At 41.2% G+C, this 15474-nt stretch overlaps 2 protein-coding genes across 7 annotated transcripts in view; both read right to left on the bottom strand.

Annotated features, from left to right (window-relative positions):
- Window positions 1-2082, bottom strand: part of snx14 (sorting nexin 14) — a 62185-nt gene extending 60103 nt beyond the window's left edge. For both annotated transcript variants that reach the window (XM_084315336.1, XM_084315337.1), the window contains exons 1-2: window positions 1961-2082; window positions 1591-1740 (exon numbers count right to left, since the gene is read on the bottom strand). In XM_084315336.1, the coding sequence (XP_084171462.1) occupies window positions 1591-1727 (137 nt within the window). In that variant the 5' untranslated portion in view covers window positions 1728-1740; window positions 1961-2082. The remainder of the gene's footprint in view (window positions 1-1590; window positions 1741-1960) is intronic.
- A 555-nt stretch (window positions 2083-2637) lies between these two features.
- Window positions 2638-10638, bottom strand: syncrip (synaptotagmin binding, cytoplasmic RNA interacting protein). 5 transcript variants are annotated; one of them, XM_084314919.1, is made up of 11 exons: window positions 10284-10638; window positions 9381-9606; window positions 8296-8414; window positions 7982-8203; window positions 7546-7722; window positions 7270-7405; window positions 6965-7170; window positions 6437-6586; window positions 6220-6341; window positions 5562-6103; window positions 2638-4029 (listed from the first exon to the last, which is right to left on the bottom strand). In XM_084314919.1, the coding sequence occupies exons 1-11, from the start codon at window positions 10284-10286 to the stop codon at window positions 4001-4003; spliced, it is 1932 nt and encodes a 643-aa protein (XP_084171045.1). In that variant the 5' UTR covers window positions 10287-10638; the 3' UTR covers window positions 2638-4000. The 5 variants fall into 5 exon arrangements, with proteins under 5 accessions (XP_084171045.1, XP_084171046.1, XP_084171047.1 ...); XM_084314920.1 differs by having other exon boundaries at window positions 2638-4026; XM_084314921.1 differs by having other exon boundaries at window positions 5719-6103; window positions 10284-10636.
- Window positions 10639-15474: the final 4836 nt, after the last annotated feature.

Here is a 15474-nt window from a genome sequence, read left to right as displayed (position 1 = left end):
GCTAAAAGCAATTGGTTTTGATAGCTTATCAGTGAGCTGGATGCAATCCTACCTGGAGGGGAGAGAACAGATGGTAGAGGTAAACGGTACTCTACCCCCCCCCCCCTCACAGTGAGCTGTGGTGTTCCACAAGGAAGCATACTAGGACCGCTACTCTTCCTAATTTATGCAAATGACATGTCGTCAGCCTGTGACTGCAACTTGTTCCTGTTTGCGGACGACTCAGCCCTGCTGGTCTCTGACAAGAACAAGTTGCAGGTTGAAAAAACCCTCAGCACGGAACTAGGCAAAATCTGCATATGGCTCGCTGATAACAAACTATCATTACACATGGGCAAAACAGAGTCCATTCTCTTCGGTTCAAATAACAAACTCAGCAAGACCGACGGCTTCTCAGTCACAGTGGGTGACAATATTGTCTCAAGGAAAGACTAAATTACCTACCTGGGTTCCATCCTAGAGGCAAATCTCTCCTGTGACAAATTGGCATCCAATGTAATAAAAAAAGTCAACCAACGAACTAGATTCTTGTACCGGATCTCCTCTCTGGTAAACAAGAATACCCTGAAGACTCTGGCAGGAGCACTCATTCAAGGGTACTATGACTATGCGTGCACCTCATGGTACCAAAGCACCTCAAAGGCGCTTAAAACAAAATTACAAACATCACAAAACAAACTGGTCAGACTACTACTTGACCTGAACCCCAGAACCCACCTCACCTCACCCCTGCCCACTTTGACAACAGAGTACAGCAACTTGCAATGGGCCTGGTCTACAAGATACACTATACGACCGGGGTGCCCATGTACATGTCAAAATACTTCCCAAAGGTCAGTGAATACCACAACCACTACACCAGAGGAAGCTCAACAAATCATGTTAAACCCAGATTCGGCTCAAACAAGGGACTAAACACGTTTCGCAATTATGCCACAACAATGTGGAACGCCCTACCCAAAGCTGTAAAGGAATGTGAATCCCTGCCCACATTCAAAACCACTCTTAAAGAGCACCTACGGGAGGCTGCAATTCGAAACTGGCCACCGTAAATGCCCAAAACCCCCACCACCTCCTAATAGACAGTCTCCTCCCCACCGCATGTATATATTCCCTCCCCGCCGTATGTATATTTCCCTCCCACCCACCCCCTCCTAATGTACAGTCCCCTCCCCATCATATGTACTCTGTCTAGGATCTAGGGGTAACAGTACTGTATATTTGAATAGCGCTTATGTCACAAATGTATCAGTACTAATACCTATATTTCCCTATGCCATAAATGTCATGTATGTTGTGTATGTCATAAATGTCTATATGAATTGAAAATGGGGGACCCTGATGGAAACAAGACAAACGTCTTTCTCAGGTCTGCATCCCCTTAACAATTGTATGTAATGAGCCGTACTGTATTGTACCCATTCTGCAATCTGTTAAATAAAGTTTTCATTCATTCATTCAGGTATGTACTCTGTGCAACGGGTGCTGTTGTAAAAGAGAACTTTGATTTAATTAACTGAAAACATCGTGAGCCAACAAGTAATTTCTAATAACACCAATTTTACAGAGCTGATTTAACGTTAGGCCTACCTGTTGAGGACAACAGTAAATGAGAGCATAAACACCAAAATAAAGCAAAACAGCGGGTATTGACGGCCAACTTCTCTTAGGACGTCAATCTTCAGTCCTCGTTTTAGATTCTCCAAATAAGTTTGGAAACCTGCCATTTTTCAATGGGATCTGTTGACAGGAAATTGATGGTTACAATTAAAAATCACTTAACGTTACCGCCTATATGCAAACCAGGTTTTAGCCAAATTAACTAATTTCATACAAGTGTCGCTGTGAGGTTAAGTTTATTTCTGTTGACGTTACAACACAGCAGTCATAGCAGTTAGTAAGATTATAGCGAGTTAACGTTAAAGTGAAGTTGTTTTGGTGGTATTACCCAATAACTTACTGTGAATAAGATACTCGAATGTCTTCAAACAAAGTGTATGTTTACTACATTGTCCTTTCTTTACGGATTATACTTTGTTTTGCCTTCCATTTCTGGACGCCGACTTCCTTACCAGATGGAATGTTTTCTAATCCAAGAGCGTCACTTCCGTCATCCCGTTTCTCACCAATACGGGCGTGTCCCCAGTGAGCGGCGCCAGAGGCGAAGAACAGTGACACAATGTGTAATATCTTTTGTTGCAACTTTGTTCTATAAAGAATTAGAGACCTAAAATACTAGTATGATAAATAAGAGCTTGTGCGCTTTCTAGCTTTGGAATAGTTGCTCATGTTGTAAATAAATATAATAATTGTGCTGTGGCAGACCATCAGATGTGAACATAAAATGAATACTTCCCTTTAAATTTAAATGGCGAATCCTAACTCCAGACCATAGCAAATTATAGCCCAAACAGATATAAAATACAGCCTTACAATGGATGAATATATATACATTTGATCAATTGTGTCAAAAAGCAACCTTTTATTAGTCTACTAAAATTGTATGGGCCCCAAACTTGATCAAAACAAACAGCTGCCCCTCAAACCCTGTAAGGTAAGTAAAGTGACTGCTGCTCCCACAAAATAGAGCACATAATTGCATTACATTTCACTTTGCAATGAAGTACACAAGACTGATCCAAATCAAGAGCTTTATTTAGAAAAATAAGTTACTCGCCTCAACTGTACAGTATAAAACAATTTATTTGCAAGAATGCAAACACACTTGTTAAGCCAAAAACTAAATGTTTTTGACTGGTAAACATCTTCAAATAACTGTTTGTGGAGGTTACAGAAAGAGGGAGTCAACATAATACAAAACCTAACAAAAGTCGTTTGTTTTTCGTTTTGTTTTTAACAATCCAGAGTAGAAGAAAGTAGGACATGGAAAGCTGCAGGATCCCTTTTGGCCTGGAATATCGCAGCCAGCACAGCTTGTGCTGTGGCTATCAACATGCTCAACATGATAGATTCAAGACAGTTGTCACATGTCAAATGTGACAAAAAGGCAGCTCATTGAATGTCAAGTGATCGTTCCATGTTGTTGCACGACAAGGGAAATGTTTGTACACAAGTAAGCCAATAGCTTAAAAACAAAATAAAACATTCTGCACACAACCGTCCACTAAAAAAGGAGTATGAATACATAAAAAATTAAGACTGTTTTCCCTCATCTGAAGATGGAAGGAAGAGGAAGACTGTAGGAGGTGGGCGTTTCCTGGTTTTCAAACATTTTTACAAAAGAAACAATTTTCCTAAACTATCATACAGCGACTACATCATCACACAGTTCCTAAGGTGACAGCGAGGCTTGTCCAGGCTCATTTCATGAGATTAGTCAACATGGCCCGCATTATCACACCTAGACTAACAACAACTTACCTAAAATTAATCAGGTGCTCTGCTGTTGCTTGTGCATATTTTGAGGGGGAGCAAACGCTGCCCAAGTTTCCTTATTTACAATACAAACAGGGAAGTTGAATCCTCTAAACTGAGGTAGGTTAGACAACCCTTTACACACAAGTTCTGAAAAGAACCATTTTCTTGGAATGCCTGACCATAAAACGCCAGGCGATGTGCACCTCAGCGTTTCAAACATTCTCTTAAAAACAATCCTAATCAAATCAAGATCATCATGTCTATTTCATCATAAAGCTGCAGTTATAGATAGAAAAACATACATCAAGCTCCTCTGAGCCACTCCAAACTCTGACAAAGTGCAAGAGACAAACATTTCATTTTAAGGTGTCCATTTTGAACTCTTTTCAAATAGCTTTCAAATGGCATCATTTTGGGGGACAGAGGGAAGACGGGTGGTGGCTAGCTCATAAAAAAAATTATGAGTATTAAGCAAAGCAACTGAAACTTGCTCTTCTGATTATCAAAACATGGAGGTATGCTCCTGTAAGGCTGGAACACCGTTGGACCATTGAGTTGACCTTACCATCACATCCATTGGCAGCTTGCAGTGTAACCCCATATACAGGTCTGTCTTCATAGGTCAGGACCGGCCTCGACCCCTTTTCCCTGCTAGTCAGGTAACAAAAGGATGCAATTAGAGAATGGAACACAACAAAAGATCATATTACATCTATACACACCGCTATCATAAAACACACATGCCCACTAAGAGGCTACTCCTGTATATATAAAAAATAAAAATAAAAGAATTATATAAAAAATTAAATTATACATTGAAGAGAAATACATTAGAGTACATTAGAAGCCGGTATTATTAAAAGCATTCCCCCTCCCAGAGACTTCCACGTCCGACTAACTTAGCATGCACATGCCAATGCTTTCAGGAGGGCCAAGCAGAACGGTGGCCTTTCGGTCATCTTACTAGGTGATATGTGGTTACAAGTGGTTGGGACATAGAGAAGCTCTGGGTCAAGAGCAAGCGTCTCTTCTAAAAGCAAAAAAGCACTAGAAGCAAGTCATGCATGTCAATTACTTCCCAACGCTGCACTTAATAAAATTGAAATTAACATGCAAGATTAGTATAAATGACTTCGTAGATCCTTCTGGGACAAGAAGCTTCACTTTATTCAAATTGTGCCCCCCCCCCCCCCCCCCCCCAGTAGTCACAGGGACTTGAATGACACACTTTAGGCGGCTGTGATTTAATTATTTCCCCCTACATTTTATTAACAGCCTGTGAATTTCGAATACCAATTCGTGAAATCTATTAAATGAGATTATGCTTTTGGAAATATGAGTAACTCGACAATGACGTATGCCACTACACATACAAAAACACAATGTGCCAACTGTTGAATAGGGTGATTTGGAATTGATGGCATGCAAGGTGACATTGCAGCATGTGGCTAACATAGGCAAACCTTTGGTCCATTTCTTCCACAAGGAGCCTTAAATTTGAAGGCAATTTGAAGTGAAAATTTGCCGAAACATGAATTTGCAACACAATTTGAGGTTTTGTACACGTGTGCGTGTATGTTTATTAAAGCAGACAAACAGCAAAGAATACAAGCCAAAATGTAAAGCCAAAAAATAGGACTGCCGTGGTCCTTTTTTTCTTTTCAATAACAAGACACGCAATTATCTTATGTGACAATACAAATTGTAAATTCATTTGTTTTAAATACATGTTTAGGAGACAAGCTTTGTTGCCATTAGCTACTTAAAACATGGAAACCAGAATGTCTAAAAACATACATAAAGCTATAGCCAAATAGACAGCTCGAGCACAGGATTGCAATCTAAAAATGTCAAAATTGATTATAGAGATCTTACCGATCATCTTAACAAAAAACAAACAAAAATAAAACAAAGTAAAATAAAATAAAACATAAAACCAGTTCGCCAGAAGCAGGTGGGAGTGTGACTACTGTTCAAATCCAAGCGGATTATTAAAATATGTACAAAAAGATACCTTGCCAGATGTTACCAATTTGAAAAACAGGCAATCATATGGATTTAGGGCCAATCAGATAAAGTCTCTAAAAAAGGATTCGTTATCAATGCCCTACTGGTTTACTTCCACTGTTGCCCAAAAGAATCCTGATAAAACTCCTGGTTGTCAGATTTGTAACCATAGTTACCAGGATGATCACCACCTTGGAGCGGTTGCTGAGCAATGGGTTGAGAGCCCCAGTTCTGATTATTGGTCTGGCGCCGCTTGGAATCTGGCTGGTTGTACCCATCAGCTTTGCGCTTTCCTCCTACATTTCCACCGCGGCCACCCCTTGCACCACGTACCCCGCCGCGGCCTCTCGGCTGAACGCCTCCTCTGGTACCCCGTGCGCCTCTGCTTGGTCCGGGACCACCCCGCTGAGAGAAGCCAGCCCTGCCCCTGGGGGCACCAACACTGCCACGTCCTCTGGCTGGGGAAGCCCCCCGGGAACCTCTGCCGCCTCGTCCTCTGCTGGGAGCCTGGAAGTCGTCGTAGCCGTAGTAGGGGTCCTCGTATCCACCACGGTAGTTGTGATGATCATAGCCATAGTAGTCATAGTAATCCTCATAGCCGTAGTAGTCAGGGGGGTAGGCATAGCCCCCCCTGCCGCCACCACCACCACCTCTACCCCGGCCTCTGGCGGGAGGGGGCATCTGTGGCGGAGGCCCATAGTAGTAGTAATCATCATACCTGTGGGGAAAACAAGGAGACAACACATGTGTAACAGACAGTGAATACACAATATTACAGCTATTCTGAGGCAGAGGAAAAACAAACATTAGAAACTCGTTAGAGATTATTCGTACATTTGGGTTTTGGCTGCTTGTCTCTGGGCCTTGCGTTCCTTCCTTTTCTGATCCGGGGGCTTGGCGAACACAATCTCAATGTGCTCTCCCTCCAGCTCCTTGCCGTTCATTTCATCCAATGCCTGCAAATCGTGAGAAAAAATTATCTGCTTGAATGCACATTACTTTATTATACACAATTATCCATATCAAATCAATGTAACTCCAGGGTCTATACCTTGACTGCACCATCCCTCTCATCGAAGTGAATGAAGGCGTAATCTTTCAGTTTCTTCACTCGTTCCAATTTGCCAAACTGGCCGAAGGTCTTTTCAAGTATTTCCTCTGTAACACCATTTGAAAGGTTTCGCACAAACAAAACTTTAACCTGTGGGTTGAAAAGCAAATTAAATCAAATATCAGAAGGGAGGGTTCGTCCAGCAAATTTGTTTCATGTTCAAATAACTTAAAAACATCAAACTGAATATCTAAGTCTTAAGTAATTAAACCACTTCAAGATCAAGGGCCGTCTTGAACAGCAATTCGACACCAGTTATTTCTTATAAAAGAAAGGTTGAGATCCAAGGCAGCTCTACAATTTTTAAAAAGCCTTTATTTAGTGGCTTACATTATTTAGAAAAATCTTTTTTAAAAATCCGACATGTTTCGGCCTACATGGCCTTCTTCAGGGTTCAGTTATTTCTTGTTGCAAAGGGGCACGTCTAGTGTTTCATCACAGCGTTAACAGCAGACGGCTCAGGTTTACCTTGGACATCACGTCTGGATCAGGGTCCTCGATGGGGTCCGCCCACTCGACGGTGACCACGTTGCCCCACACTTTCACTTTGCCACTCATTAGCCTGCGGCGTGCCTGAGCTGCGGTTTTGTGGTCTTCATATTCCAAAAAGCAAAAGCCCCTGTTCTTCTTTTTGTCGTCCGGTTGATGGTAGAGAATGACGTCGTTGAGGCCCTCTGTTTTTATGATAAGTGAGAAAGGACAGGTTGTAGTCGGGAGCGGAGATGTTACACTCGTCATTCATCTTTCATCTGTCAGCAGAGGGGTCAACATACCTGTGACTTTACCAAACTCTTCAACAATCTGCTCCCTTGTTTTACTTTTGGGAATGGAGCCAACAAATAGCCTGTTATTGGCAACAGATATGCACACTCCAATGTGCTTGCCAGGGCGAATTTCATGATTATTACACTGAGGATAAAAGTAATAAACACAAGTTAGACCACAAACTAAGGAGACTACACGCATAACCAATCAACCAATTCAAAATATTTAGGACTTCAACAATGACAAATAATAATCAACTAAAGTATGAGCAATGACAAACTTACCAACTTCACTGCCTCCTGGGCAGCCTCTTTTGTGCAGAAAGTGACGAAGGCATAGCCTCTGTTCAGTCCACTGAGAGGATCCATCATGAGCCGAAGATCCCAAATAGGCCCAGCCTTCTCAAAGAGGGGGACCAGCTCATCCTCAAACAAGTCTCTGGGGATTTTTCCAACAAATATCTGGAGACAAAAAAAAAGTACACATTTAAAAAACTATAAACATTTGAACAGTAAAGGGGTAGTGACTAGTGAGGTGGGATTTTTGGGGCAGTTGATATTAGTGGTAAAACTGTTCAGCTGTAAAAATATTCTCTAGTGTAAAATCCCAGTCAGAACAGTTGCACATCTCTGTAAAGACAAACTGAAACACAATGTCTAGGTAACTTGTCTTTCAAAACTGACAGGTTTACTAATGACAGGTTGATGTGGAAAACTGTACCTCTGTTCCCATGGTGGGCTGGACACCAGAGAACACAGTCTCGGGAGGGGGGCCACCATACTTCCGTTGACCGGTTGTCACGTCGAGTGTGTAAGCGGTTCTGTCCAGCAGAGTTTTGATTTTAGCCTCATCTGGTCCTTTAGTGGAATCCGACGCCTTGGTCCCTTGTTTCTCCCTCTGTCTGTAAGTCTTCATGACTCCACAGAGAAAGGCACTTTTGTTCTGCAAGGTGATAAGACACGGATTAGTACCGACACCAATAATTTCATCTCGACTTATATATAAATCAGATATAAAAGCCATTGCAAACTCACTTGCACATGTGACAGATCACTCTCTTTGAACTGAACCAGGACTTGAAGTGCACCTTCTTCATTGAACTCTTTCAACGCCTCGATAGCTCTTTCGTCTAGGTCGCTATGTGCTACAAGACCTGTCAAGGAATCAAAGCCGAAATTAAACCATGTTTTATCAGCAACATGCCAACATTATGGGACACACGCTTACCATCTTCTCCGGTGTGACAAGAAGATAGATACCCACAAGGTGTTTTTGGTCAACAGCTAGGCTAGCTGGTCTCATCTGTATAATTAATTTGTGCTAAGCTAGGCGAGCTTGGAGCTGAATAGCTTTCTACTGAGCACACAGAAGAAATTGGCATCTACCTTCTTGTCCGACTGCAAGGAAGACAGTAAGCACGAAAATTAACCCTAAATTGAAGATATATAGATTATACTTCTGCCTTTACAATCTTGGCAGTCACATGTAATCCTCCATTAAAAATAAAATAATAACAAAGTCTCAGGCAGACAGCTGCAAGCCCAGCTGGTCTGAAAGTAACTACAATGGGGATACAATAAGAAAGAAACAATGGGGAGGGGGGGGTTGGGCAAGAAATCAATCACTTAAAACAATGAGCTCCGAATATAGGATACGATATCACTATCGATCCCTTCAATACAGGGTTATAAATCCCTATATCAGAGTGAGTCACAATATTCTGGCTTAATATATTGTTACATCTTACAGCAAGGGACGTTTTGGGCCATTGATGACTAAAGGCTGCTTTGCCAAAGGGCTATAGGTGTGTTTTTATATTAGCTTTAATGTCCTTCTATTTTCTGTTTCTTTTCTGGCTTAAACATCTAGCCCAGGGACTACAACTGAAAACTAGCAACCCTGCTAATGTTGGCATATTTACAGTTTTTAATTTGTATTAATTTATAAATGTATAAGTGTTGATTGATATATGCACTGTCCCTGATCAAATAAACTGAGTAAACTAAACTAAGCCACTAGAACAACCTTATCTAGAATTCAGATCGACTGAGTGTCCAAACATACCGGTTGTACAAACTTAGTGAAAGACAATCATCATGCTTGTATGAACATTGCTTACCGACTACATAAATTTCATCTAGTTTTTCAGCAACTTTCTGTGGTAATCCAGCATCCAATAGAGTCTGGAAATGTTCAGAGTGGGCAACCTCTGCAGTCGTCGGTTCCATTGGTTCTTCTGTGCCATTTCCATTAACATGATCCGTGAGATCTGCATGATCCGGGATATCTGTATGATCCGTGAGATCTGTATGATCCGTGAGATCTGTAGCCACGTCTTCAGACATCTGTGCAGATGGGATGATAGACCAACAATGTACATGTCATGCATACATGAATTAATCGAAAGGGGCCTTACAGCAACCCAGTACGGTACTATTGGTTGGCGCTAGTGTTAGCTAACGTAACTAGCCATCGGCCAATTTGTGCATGCCATTACATGTAATAATTCACCAACTTTTATCATTTTGTGTATCGTACCCTACCCTCCATGGTCATTACCGTAAGCAGGGATGTGCCTGCTAAACACTAACGTTAGGTACCTAGCTTGCACAGCTAACGTTCATTCACCATGCATTTCAGCTAACGTTAATGGCCATCGCCTTTACCTGCCCGTCGTGGCTCCGAGGCCCAACAAGCATTTAACATTGAACAGTTTGGCTAATAAAACATTTCGCGATACTCCCAGTTAGCAAGGTAACGCTATTTACGTAGCATAAACTAATCTTGTTGTACCACGTAGTTAATGTGTGCAGCTAGCTTAGCGAGATTAAGTCAAACCGGTCACATTTTCAAAATGCCGGCTAGCGAAGCACGCAAGCTATTAGCTAGGTCGCACATTAAGAGAGCCGCGCAAACACTTGATTTTAACGTTAGCTAGCCGGCTACATCGAGCACCTGCTTAATAACAACCACATTCATATATTAATGTACAAGTCAAACGGGCAATTCAATTACTACATACCATGCGATTATTTGCTTAGGCGCACGATGCAGATCTGACTGACTAGTCCAAGGTGCTTCGAAGAAAGAACAATATTGACGTTGATTCCCCGGTTGTAGGTTCGGTCGATTTCTTTCACTCCCGGCGAAGCAAAATGGCGGCGATACAGTTTCTATGGTCTCGCGAGCTCTCGCTTTCATATACGGGGTTTCTGCCACTACTAATCACGGGCTGCTCAGACTTTTGCACATATCCACCCAGGCAGTGGCGCTAAACTAGAGATTTGGCTAGAAAGTAATTCGGCTTGCCATATAAAACGCCACTCTTCACATTAGATGACTAGATAGATATACCAATATCAAGTATCAACCGAATGCTATTTGATCTAACGTCAGTGTAAGGCATTCGCCGAGAGGTCTTGTCTACTAATGGGCGATTCCTGACTCATCCGGGTTTAAAGATCCGAATCGTTGTACTGAATCAGGAATCACGCGAGACCTCCGCCATTAACCCGGATCCAGAGCCGTCCTATGTCTGAATGAATGAAAACTTTATTTAACAGATTGCAGAATGGGTACAATACAGTACGGCTCAATACACACAATTGTTAAGGGGATACAGACCTGAGAAAGACGTTTGTCTTGTTTCCATCAGGGTCCCCCATTTTCAATTCATATAGACATTTATGACATACACAACATACATGACATTTATGGCATAGGGACATTATACATAGATAATAATACATAGGTATTTAGTACTAATACATTTGTGACATAAACGGTATTCAAATATATAGTACTGTTACCCCTAGATCCTGACAGAGTATATACATATGATGGAGAGGGGACTGTACATTAGGAGGGGGTGGGTGGGTGGGAGAGAGATATACATACGGCGGGGAGGGAATAATATATACATGCGGTGGGGAGGAGACTGTCTATTAGGAGGTGGTGGGGGTTTTGGGCATTTACGGTGGCCAGTTTCGAATTGCAGCCTCCCGTAGGTGCTCTTTAAGAGCGGTTTTGAATGTGGGTAGGGATTCACATTCCTTTACAGCTTTGGGTAGGGCGTTCCACATTGATGTGGCATAATTGCGAAACGTATTTAGTCCCTTGTTTGAGCCGAATCTGGGTTTAACATGATTTGTTGAGCTTCCTCTGGTGTAGTGGTTGTGGTATTCACTGACCTTTGGGAAGTATTTTGACATGTAGGCTACATGGGTACCTTAGTCGTATAGTGTATCTTGTAGACCAGGCCCATTGCAAGTTGCTGTACTCTGTCATCTACTCTAAGCCATCCTAGGTTGTCAAAGTGGGCAGGGGTGAGGTGGGTTCTGGGGGTAAGGTCAAGTAGTAGTCTGACCAGTTTGTTTTGTGATGTTTGTAATTTTGTTTTAAGCGCCTTTGAGGTGCTTTGGTACCATGAGGTGCACGCATAGTCGTAGTAACCTTGAATGAGTGCTCCTGCCAGAGTCTTCAGGGTATTCTTGTTTACCAGAGAGGAGATCCGGTACAAGAATCTAGTTCGTTGGTTGACTTTTTTTATTACATTGGATGCCATTTTGTCACAGGAAAGATTTGCCTCTAGGATGGAACCCAGGTAGGTAATTTCGTCTTTCCTTGTGACAATATTGTCACCCACTGCAACTGAGAAGCCGTCGGTCTTGCTGAGTTTGTTATTTGAACCGAAGAGAATGGACTCTGTTTTGCCCATGTGTAATGATAGTTTGTTATCAGCGAGCCATATGCAGATTTTGCCTAGTTCTGAGCTGAGGGTTTTTTCAACCTGCAACTTGTTCTTGTCAGAGACCAGCAGGGCTGAGTCGTCCGCAAACAGGAACAAGTTGCAGTCACAGGCTGACGACATGTCATTTGCATAAATTAGGAAGAGTAGCGGTTCTAGTATGCTTCCTTGTGGAACACCACAGCTCACTGTGAGGGGGGGGGGATAGAGTACCGTTTACCTCTACCATCTGTTCTCTCCCCTCCAGGTAGGATTGCATCCAGCTCACTGATAAGCTATCAAAACCAATTGCTTTTAGCTTGTCAATGAATGAATGAATGAATGAATTTATTCACACACACACACGATACATTTTACATGCGAGTATCCTCATGTGATAATGTGGTAGTTTTCAGTCAAGCAAACTCAGTAGTACTTCAAAGAGCTTTTTAAGGTTTAACACAACGCAGAGTAGGAAGATTAAGCTAGGAAGTTACTACAATAACAATGTCGCAAATTGTGTGCATGTGCCAGGTCTCCCAGGAAGCTATTTAAAGCTTTTGGAGGGAGCCTGAACACAGATACAAACAGAATATGAACAACAAAACAATAACAAAAAACAAAAACAAAAAAACAAAAACAAAACAAAACAATACAACGTGGGTAGGTTTACACACCTACCTACTAACTGACATATAACAGAGATACATAATACAGACAATTTTATTCCTAAGTTATAATTTTAATTAGAGATATGATTTTAGCAGTTCCTCTTTCAGTGATTTTTTAAAGGTTTTAAAGGTATTAGTCATTTTTAGATTTTCATCAAGCTTGTTCCAGATCTGTGGACCCCTGCATGCTATGCTTAGGCTAGCACAATTTAGCCTTCTCCTCTTGCCAGATATAAGATGCTTGTTTCTTGTGTTGTGGATGTGCAGTGGTTGGCAGACTGGGACAAGCTCAGACAGTCTGTGATTCATGTTGTTGACAACTTGATACATAATTGATGCGTTTTGATGAATGTTAAATTCAGCGAGCCTCAGGAGACCAAAGCGATGGAAAAGAGGCTTTGAGGGCGCTCTATACCCGGACCATGACAGCACTCGTAGTACCCTCTTTTGTAGGCTTTCTAGTTTTTTGAGATGGCTGGGGTATGTGTTGCACCATATGACGTTACAGTAATTAATGAGGGGTTCAAACAGGGTTTTGTATAAAGTGAGAAGGGCAGGCAAGGGAAGAAAATGACGTATTTTGCAGAATAAGCCAACATATTTGGACAGTTTTGTTTGTAGGTATTTTATGTGGCATTTGAAGTTGAGTGACTCATCGATGATGACCCCCAGGAATTTTGTGGACGCCACTCTTGACAGCTCCTTTCCATTTATTTTTATGCACATGTGATGTGTGTGCATCCGATTTGAGTGGAAGATAATGAAATTTGTTTTGCTGAGATTTAGTGATAACTTGTTGCATTTGAACCAGGTGTCCACTTTTTGTAGTTCTGTATTGAGTAGATCTTGTAGCTCGAGTGGATTTTTATGTGACAGAAACAAATTAGTGTCATCAGCGAATATAACTTTGTGCAGAAGTACAGATGAGTTGACAAAGTCATTTATATAGAGAATAAATAGTAAAGGCCCTAGAATTGACCCCTGGGGGACCCCATATTTGATGTCCATTTTTATTGATTTGTGATTATTTATATCGACGTACTGTTGCCTACCATGTAAATAGCTACTGAACCAGTTGAGAGCCAGACCCCTTATGCCATAATGGTGTAGTTTCCCAAGTAGAATGGTGAAGTCAATGGTGTCAAAAGCCTTTGATAGATCCAGGAAAACACCCACCCCACAATCACCCTGATCAATGGCATCATGTATTTTTTCTATTAGGTCTAATATTGCCATGTTTGTAGTTCTTTTTTTCCTGAAGCCGTATTGTGAATTGGTGAGTATATCTAGCTTGGTGGTGTATTCGCTTAATCTATTGTACACAACTCTCTCATAGACTTTGGATAGAGCTGGTAATAAGGATATTGGACGGTAATTATTAATACTATTTTTGTCACCTGATTTATATATGGGTATTATTCTCCCAATTTTGATGTTTTTTGGCACCACACCATGTAGTAAGGACAAATTAATACAGTGAGCGAGTGGTCTGACTATAATATTGGCTATGGCTATTAGGATTTTGCTGCATATTCCATCAGCACCGGCTGTGCGAGTGTCCTTCATCTTCATGATAATGTTGAATAGTTCATCATGGTCAGTTGGTTTCATGAAAAAAGAGTTAATATAGTTACCTGATAAATACTGTTTAAAAGACACACCCCCGGGATGGCTAATTTTATTCGCCAGGTCTTCACCAATGGATGCAAAGTAGGTATTGAATTTATCAGAGAGATCCTGCTGTGACATGTTTGCAGGGTCAGGGAGCACTGATGCTTTTTTGTCCCAGTTTAGTACTTTATTTAGAACTGACCATGTCCTTTTTTAATCACCCTGTGATGCTATTACCTGATCAGTATAATGATCACATTTGCTTTTCCTTATTAGATGAGTGAGTTTATTTCTATATAGATTGTATGTGTTTCTATTATTTATACTAGGCTTCTTAAGATAATGTTTGTAGAGTTTATTTTTGTGTTTAATGGATGTTAAGATGCCCTTTGTAAGCCAGGGGTTCTGGTCATTTTTAGTGCTCATGACAGTCTTCTCAGGAATGGTGTTATGGATGGAGTCTGTTATTTCCAATATCAGACTATCATATGCAGTATCAGGATCAGAGGCATCATATAAATTTTTCCACCCTTTGGTCTCCAGGCTTCCATATAGTTGCTGCAGGGTTCTGTAATTTATTACTTTAATTGTTGTCTTACAAGGAGGGGGTGCAAGTTCACTGGCAAGATTTAGAGACAACATGACAGGGAAGTGATCAGTTATGTCAGTTAGGATCACTCCCGACTCCAGCTTGGTGTTTTGGATGTTGGTGATGATGTTATCAATGGTAGACTTGGATGAGTGTGTTATTCTAGTGAATATGTTTATAGTTGTGAAGAAGGAGGAAGAGTGCAGTGTATTAATGAAATCATTTTTTATAGAATCATCCTTGGAGATGTCTATGTTAAAATCTCCCATTAGAATACAGTTGTTGTTTTTTATGTTTAATGAATGAGAATGGAGTGATTGGCTGGCTGTTGCAGTGCTGCCTGCTACATGCGATTGATTGATTGAAAATGTTATTAACAGATTGCAGAATGGGTACACACTACAGTACGGCTCAATACACACAATTGTTAAGGATTTGCAGACCAGAGAAAGACTTTCGTCTTGTTTACATCAGGGTCCCCCATTTTCAATATACAGTAGAGTACTGTTTAAGAGTACAACGCCTGTCATATAGACCCTGGCGTTGGAAACTGATTAATAGACAAGAGTTTCTAAAAAGAGATTATATACATTTGAGGGGGAAGAAACTGTACATG

This window comes from Notolepis coatsorum, assembly GCF_963971535.1.
Source record: "Notolepis coatsorum genome assembly, chromosome: 5".
Lineage (NCBI taxonomy): Eukaryota > Metazoa > Chordata > Actinopteri > Aulopiformes > Paralepididae > Notolepis > Notolepis coatsorum.
Note: the sequence above shows the minus strand (reverse complement) of the source record. Positions and strands in the feature narration are given on the sequence as shown.